This window comes from Chenopodium quinoa, unplaced genomic scaffold (assembly GCF_001683475.1).
Source record: "Chenopodium quinoa cultivar QQ74 unplaced genomic scaffold, ASM168347v1, whole genome shotgun sequence".
Taxonomy (NCBI): domain Eukaryota; kingdom Viridiplantae; phylum Streptophyta; class Magnoliopsida; order Caryophyllales; family Amaranthaceae; genus Chenopodium; species Chenopodium quinoa.
This window is the reverse complement of record NW_018744991.1, coordinates 359,595-367,955: the sequence shown is the minus strand read 5'-3', so window position 1 is coordinate 367,955 and position 8,361 is coordinate 359,595. Positions and strand designations below refer to the sequence as shown.

The following is an 8,361-nucleotide window of genomic DNA, read 5'->3' as shown; positions in this document are numbered from 1 at the left end:
TGACCCGGAAATGGTGTTTACATTTGCTTGAAACAACTTTAGTTGTGAAAAATATTTTCTATCTTTTAAGATAGTATGTGTTGTTCCACTGTCCAAAAGGCATTGATATTCGGAACTAACTTCAGGTAGATCCATATCTTCATAAAATAAATTTAAGATTAGTTTAGAATAATATCATACAAACGTTTATTGATGATAAAGATTTAAAGTACATGACTAGAAATTTAAAAATACAGGGAACTAAGAAAATACATTAAAACATAGCATATGTTACATTAGTAGATGGGGAACCTAAGCATTGTTGTTTTCTCCAAGAATGAAATCATTCCCAGTTTCAGCATTGTCCATGAAGAAATCGGACACATCAAGGGTAGGACATGGAGCATTTTCTTCATTAACATAATTTGCTTCTGCATTTTTCTCTTTGCCTTTTACAGAAGCCTGGTAAAGGTCTACCAAATGTTTGGCCGTACGACAGGTACGTCCCCAATGTCCTGTCATGCCACATCTGTAACATGTGTCTTTTCCTTTTGAAAGAGTTTGTTTGTGGCTTCCAGATGACTGTCCTTTCTGTTTTTCAAAATTTTTGAAATTACTGTTTCTTTGAAAATTGTTTCTACCACGTCCTCGGCCTCGTCCGCGATAATTTCCACGGCCTTTTCCACGGCCATTGTAATTTCCACGTCCACCTCTTCTTGTAGCATTTGACTCGGGTGGATAGGAATTTGTTGCATTTGCCTCATGATGAGTGGCCAAAGACCCAGTTGGTCTCAGGTTATGATTTTTCAACAAAAGTTCACTATTTTGTTCCGCAACAAGCAATACACTCATTAATTCATTGAACTTTTTAAAACCTCTTTCACGATATTGTTCTTGCAACAGTATGTTACTTGCATGAAAGGTAGTGAGTGTTTTTTCAATCATCTGTTCATCCGAAACTGGATGATCACAATATCTCAATATAGACACTATCTCATGTATGGTTGAATTATAATCAATTACAGATTTGAAATCCTGGAACCGTAAATTTGTCCAGTCAAATAATGCCTTAGGAAGGAGCACCCTTTTGTGGTGTCCAAATCTTTCATTAAGGCAATCCCATAATTCTTTGGGATCTTCAACCATCATGTACTCAGTTTTAAGGCCTTCATGTAAATGATGCCTTAACAACACTAAGGCTTTTGCCTTATCTTGTTCAGTAACAGGTTTTGCAACAGTCATTGCAGAAGTGGTAGTATCAGTTGTTTGACCAGAGGGACTTTTATTTTCTTTAACAGTGTGCTCCAAGCCTTGAGCTTTCAAATTCATCATTGCGTCCACTTTCCATTCCAGAAATTTCTTTCCAGATAAATCTAAGATGCTGAACTGTCTTTTCATAAGGTCTCCCATTTTAGCTACAACAAATTTCGTGATAATTAGTTTATAATAACAAATTATATGTACAACTCACATGTTTAGTTCTTCCATATTTATAATTAAGTTAATAAGACACGTGATAATTAAATTTGATAATAATAAACCATAAATAATATAGTCTTTTCTCCCCCTTGGTTTATTATTGTGAGTAATTATATGATTAGACAAAAATTAATCATGTTAGTTGCAAAAAAAACAGCAAAACGACAACAATGACAGTAGTAACAATAATTATAATGATAACGGTAATATTATACAATGATGATTAATAACAACAAACATACATAATAAAACAAAAACAAGCTTTTAATATACTAAAACGACAAAATAAGTGAGTTTTACTTATACATAATGACAAAAATTAATATTGCTACTAATAAAATTACAAGCGCCGTAATTAGAAGGAAATATTGTTTTATCTTCATTAAATCTTCCTCAAAAGTGAAGTTGTGGGTGTTTTGGGTGTTTTGGTTGCCGTCGTCGGGGAACATATCGGAGAAGAAGGGGGTGAATTTTTTTTTTTTTTTTTTTTTTAGGTGATTTTTGGATAAAAAGTGGGAAAGGATAAGGGATTTGTGGTGAAATTGGGGGAAAAATCCGTCTTTTATAGAGGTAGGTTTATCCGTTACTGTTCTGTACAACTGTAAAAATATCATATAATAGTCTAACGTACTGGCATAAAATTATGGTCCATATATATATATTTATAATTGTAAAAGGTTATCACACTGGGAATGCAAGCCATAGTGGTCCGAGAGCCCTAATATCTATAAAAGATCATGGGTTCGAAAACGGAAAGAAACACAAAAAGTATGTAAAAGTAAGAAAAATAATAAGTGTAAAAGGCTGCATCTTTTTGTTAATCTAGTTAATAATAATATGCATGCAAAGCTACTACTTAGCAATTATAATAACTAAGATAAAAATTTACGTAAAATGAGTATGTAATATCAACATGGATCAAACAAAGAAACATCAACATGAATAAACAAAAGATGATAGTAGTAAATTTACAAGTAAGAGAACTTTCACCGTTGTTTTTGAGGTATATATAGTAAATGTTTGAGTTTCTGTTATAGAGGATCCCAAATATGGGCAACTATAGAGCATACTCCTCGAAACATTTAGAAGTAGATAGTATTATTTGTTATAAATTTTTAGAAGTAGGTATAAATATACCTGACTGAAAACTGGTGCTGATAACGTGTTAAAGAATTTACCGATAGAAAAGTTTTGATTAATAAAAGGAGTAAAAGAGTGAAAGAAGATGGGTGAAATTGTTGTAGTGTTATCATTGTATTCTTACTTCTATGGCATTGTATTTATAGCCATGAGTTACACTAATAATACAATAATTACTCACATAGAGCCATATGAGTTCACAAGTGTTTGGACCTATATGAGCATTGTGTAATCAAATCAATAATTGGCATTCACTTATTAGACTTATCTTCTAACACTTATTTCTTTATTTATATTTTTATTGTTGACTCTATTTCTTTTTCCTTTTAACTAGTAAATAAAGAAATGGAGTAAGCTGAATGAACTTAAATAATAAAATGTAAATAGTTCTTCCCAAAAAATATTATAAAATAAAATAAAAACTATTACGCCGTTGCCGGGGATCGAACCCGGGTCACCCGCGTGACAGGCGGGAATACTTACCACTATACTACAACGACTTGAGATGTTAGTAAATTAGGTCTCAGTCTATAGTAATCAAAATCAATTTTTTTGCTTTTTATAAGTAAGACCTTGTCCATAAATACATTTGAAGGCTTATATATTTTTCTTATCAGCAAGGTTGATAGTTTGTTAGCACGTTTTTTCCCGGGTTGACTTTTAATAGTCATAATGAAGTGGAAAAGGCTTTGAGGTTTAACAAAAATATGTGTTTACAGGAGTTAAAAGTTTGGGTTACAAAATGAACGATAACAAGTTATAGGATAGGGCAAAGAGAAACTAGCTAGTACCTCTTCCTGTTTAAATTACTTCTTGACATGTTTCCTTTATAAATTGAGGATTCGGAATCCTATCTCTTGCGAGTTGACCACCGTCGCTGATTATTCACTTTAAAGTGGGAGAAATAGTGATTAGTTGTAAAGAGTGCTAAAGGTCAAAGTGTGTAATTTGACATAGGGAATATCTCAATAGCACTAAAAAATAAGTTCGTCATTGCCGGGGATGGTACTGGGTCACCTGCGTGACAGGCGGGAGTACTTACCACTATACTACAACGACTTTGGTAGACTTGATATAGATATTAAAATAATTGTCTATATATTGTTAATTCAATGGTGCTGAAAAAAGGATCTTGGTCTTGGATGAAAAACTCTTCTCCATGCTGACCATGCATGTGAACAATTAATGTGCAATTGGTTTTTTTAAGTGTCATTTTCTTCTACTCTCCGATAATAGCTCTCTTGTTGAACCAGTTTTAAACAAAGTTCTTTTGCTGAACCAATTTTAAACAAACTCAAGCATTCATGCAACTGCTAAACAAAATTTGCAATTTTTAGATTAAGTAATCAATGATTTCAAATGAATAGTATTAAGTTGCAAAACATTATACCTTTCACATTTCCCAAGTTTTCTGGAATTTTCCTCATAATGTGCCAAATACACCAGCGATGCCTCGTTGAGGGCATTACCTCCTCTAAGGGCTTCCTCATTGCCGCTGCCTGGTCTGTAAGAATCACAAGAGGTGCTTGGTTATTCATACAAGATAACCACTCCTGGAATACCCAAGAAAATGTGTCACAGTGAGTAACCAATGCACATCCCAACAAGATAGATTGTCCATGGTGGTTTATCCCTACGAAGTTCACAAATGGTAATTCATACGCATTTGTTAAATAGGTAGCATCAAAGCATACCACATCACCAAATTCCACATACGCTGCCCGACTTCGCGCATCAACCCAAAGAACATCTTTCAGCCTACCTTGTTCATCTAAGCGTTGTGCATGATAAAAATTCTCATTCCCTTATTTCATTTTTTTTGAAAAAAGACATCATAGCTACTGAATCCCCCCCAAGCATTTTCATTCTTCTTGCCTTGTACGCCTCATGCTCCAGGTCTTTCACCGTGAAGTGAAGTTTATCTGGTCCTTCTACTTCGGTCGCCATGCAACCATGAATTTGCGAAACTGGCACTACTTGTTCAAAAAAGGTAAGCAACTTCCTCCTTGCTGTTGACGTAAATTTCTTCATTCGATACTCCTTAACAAGCTTGGCCTTGCTTGGTGTTGATAAGTGCGAATGTTCCAACACCACTTTCTTTATCACTCACCCCCCCGATGGATTAGCCCCTGCATATATCTTTGCCTGACACTCACATTTTTTTGACTTCCGCTTTCGTTGCCTTAATTGGTCCACACATATGATCCCCTTTACTACTCCTTCCGTGCCTGACACCTCCACAGCTTTAGCCCTCTTCTTTGCTTCCCTCATCACCCTCATATCTGGTCTACCCCAGCATTCACACCTCCATGTTGTTGCAATTCGGTCTCTTCTCTTGCCCTTTGTGTAGGAATTAAAGGTGCAGAGGATAATAAGCAAGGAAATGTGAAAATGAGAGAAAGAAGGAAACATCAGAAAAACAAATGAGAAGAGAAATAAAAGGATAAGAAGAGAGGAAATGTAGGCATGATTATTTATGCTTCATTGTTTTAATGGAAATGTTTCCATAATTAACATTCTAGGATTATTATAAATACGTTGTTTTAGATGTAGCTTTTTGATCCATCAAATTTTGTAATTCACATCGAAAGTTAAATATAATTAAGAGAGGTTAATTTCTTAAGTTATATTTTGTTACTTCATATTGGTTATTTTGTCTCATTCTTAGAATTGCATGTTGTGAGAGGTGTTAAATTTCATATTATTTTATATCTATTAGAAGACCAAATTCCGCTGCAGCTCTAACACTTTGAATACACACCTTGTGCCCTTGTCACTCCAAAACCTTGTTGCTCAGCATATTATTTGTAGTACGTCTCTACATCTTGCCAATTCTTAAAAACCATTCCCACTTTTGGGGGTTCTACATACGTAACCACGCTCACGTGATTACTACCCACGCCAGTCTCTGTTGTCTCCGACTGTTTTGATTGGCGTTCGGTTTTTAACACCAATCGAATCAGGAGACCCGGGGGTCTTAGGTGTGTTTTGGGCATCATAGTTTGGCATAGCTCCCTGATCACATATTCTCGAAGGATCAATGTCAGGTTCATCACCACACCTAAGTTCACTAACCCTTACATTTACGTCAAAAGCTTCACTGCCATCATCCAAAATAGCAACCATTTCGATTCACAATAACCAGATGTTACCCCTGCGTATTGTTTGTAAAATTGCAAGTAAATCACGCTATTAGTCTTTCTAACTATGCTGATTAGCTACTAGCTACATTATTACTGATATTTTGTTTGCTCAAATAAATAAATCTATTACTAGCTAAATCATTCACTAATTTTGTCCTTTTAAATCTTAATTATTCCCATAATCATACACACAAATTATATCCATCAAATTTTAGACCATTATGTATATCCACCTTCTAATAGGAAGGTGACAAGCGTGTAAAGTATTGTCAACTTCTCAAAATGCACTGTACAACTACTACACTATCAATCTACAAGTTCTCATTCAATAATTTTTTTTGGGTTTAACACGTCCATTATTTTTTATGACTTTGACCACCGTTATATAATTGCCAATATACCCTACAATGTAACATTGTTTTATTTCAAAATTCACATCAAATACCTTTTAATTCCAATATGCTACCGAATTACATCTATTGCAACAACAACTCCCATGTTCAATGCACAGATCTATTCTAATACTTAAAATCATCTTAGCCAAATCAAATAACAATCGTCCTAAATTTCATTAATGTAAATTTATTCCCCATTTCATTTGAAGTTCATTATACCTACAGACCATACATAATAATATAATATCACATGGATAATGTCATCATATGAAAGATCTATCACCAAAAGAGACTTAATCTATTATATACCAATACAGAGCATACATATTATGCTCACAAACCGCTCATACCACTGTTTCATGACAAATATACACCCTACACTAAAAACTTGCTTAGATTTACTATGATACCTCTTACAATTAACTAACCTGTGAATAGAAGAAGCATTCACTAACGATCTGAACAAATGCGTTTTGGGTGCTCTCCAATCTGCTTCCTAATTGAAACCATCCAAGCCAATATGTTTTTCCATTGTTCAATTTTTTAAAAACGCATCCAGAACTGCATTCAAACTTGCTACGCAAGAACTGAAGAACAAAAATCAGTCTATTGACTACCTAAACTACCACCTACCTTGCATTTAAGTCTTATTAACTTCCCTTTCAAGAAACAGAACTCTTCACAGCGTTAGTTTCTTTGCGCCGTTGATGATATCACTATCCTACGTGGTTCTCCCAGCAGCCGAGTCAGTATCCACATATGACATTTGCTGACTTGGCGAAATAGATTGACAAAGTATATCAATCAAATAGATTAACTGGGGAGGGCTCGTTAAGTATATTGTGCATTCAAGTACATGAATGCTAGATTATATTATTGATAAACATAGTGAGGTTATATAAAGTTTTGGACTATAGAACAAACATCGTTACTTAAATTTCATATACATAGGTATAATTCCTTGTGTAGAATGATTGTAAGCAATAGAGAAGGAGATGCTACAATATTTCATTGAAATTGGTGATTAATCATGAATAGAAGGTTAAATTCTAATAGATATTATTGGGACATACCAATTTTTAAGAATGCAAGACGCGGCGATTAATACAGAGTACGGAGTAAATAATTTATTCAAAGCAACTGATAGTATACTTTCTTCCTTGATCATACAATTAATAGAAGAATGAAGATTAAAAAGGAGAAGCTAATAAGTGTCAGTGCAGCTGGCTGGTATGCATTAGGAGAAAGAGGGTGGGAAGATTGTGGTGAAAGTTATCTTGGTCTTTATTTTATAGTACTAAGGTTGTAACTGAATAGACGGGAGATGAAGGGATAGAGCTATTATCTCTTTACATTCAACATGAAAATAAATTAATTAAATGCCATTTGATAGCAAAAAAAAATGAAAATAAGGTCTAAGGAGAGGTTGCCACATAGGAAAGTAATACATCAAAAGTGTGAGGAGAGAATGCCACATGTATTTATGGGGGAGAGTTTTTATATACTAGGTATTGATTCCCTAAACAAGTGAGATCCCGATCCAGTAAGATCGTTCTTCTTATCACTAGAAATAAAAATAAAAATAAAAATAAAGAAGTCATCTTTGTGATTTTCTCCACATTAGATTGTCAATTTCATAGTTTATATATTTCCTTCAATCAACATTATAGCTAGATTTCTATATTTGTACGTTGCATGGGTTTCATAATTGCATATATTAGGAAAAAGAAAAGGAGAATTTGATGAATTGATAGAAAAAAAAAAAAAAAAAAAAAATTAAAGAGTTAATTAGTGCTTTAAGCTGATTTAATTAAGCTTTTCCATAATAACTAAAAGAGATGTTATATTGGAAATCATGAAACAAACATATATGAAAATTTACTCAAACAATAACAAGAAGATTTTTCAGGAAGAACCTTAGCTTTATAAAATGGTGCCCTATTTGTTTATAACAACATTTTATAATGATATTTTGTAACTTACAATTGTTACAAGTAACCTTTAAATTATTTTTATGTTGATTGTCACTTTTCAAGAGTTGGCTACCTTTTAACCAATATTTTTCCATGTTGAACATTGAAATGGAGAATTTTGTAATTACTAGCATTATCATCAATATTAAAGAAAGGAAAGAATATAGAGTGCAAACATGAAAGAAATAATTTTATAAAATTGCCTAGATACGAAGATTAATGTTGAAAAATGGTTTTAATAAAGGTCTTATA

At 33.4% G+C, this 8,361-nt stretch overlaps 1 protein-coding gene and 1 non-coding gene across 2 annotated transcripts; both read right to left on the bottom strand.

The window, feature by feature from the left end:
• Positions 1–291: 291 nt before the first annotated feature.
• Positions 292–1,389, bottom strand: LOC110706744. The gene has a single exon (XM_021884700.1). It carries the CDS (start codon positions 1,387–1,389, stop codon positions 292–294), a length of 1,098 nt encoding a protein of 365 aa, XP_021740392.1.
• Positions 1,390–3,026: 1,637 nt separating this feature from the next.
• TRNAD-GUC lies at positions 3,027–3,098 on the bottom strand. Its single transcript has one exon. It is a non-coding gene; the product is annotated as a tRNA-Asp (tRNA).
• Between the last annotated feature and the right edge of the window lie 5,263 nt (positions 3,099–8,361).

Bases quoted from the DNA above. Each gene is read 5' to 3' on its own strand.
- LOC110706744 (XM_021884700.1), bottom strand. From the start codon at position 1,389: ATGGGAGACCTTATGAAAAGACAGTTCAGCATCTTAGATTTATCTGGA.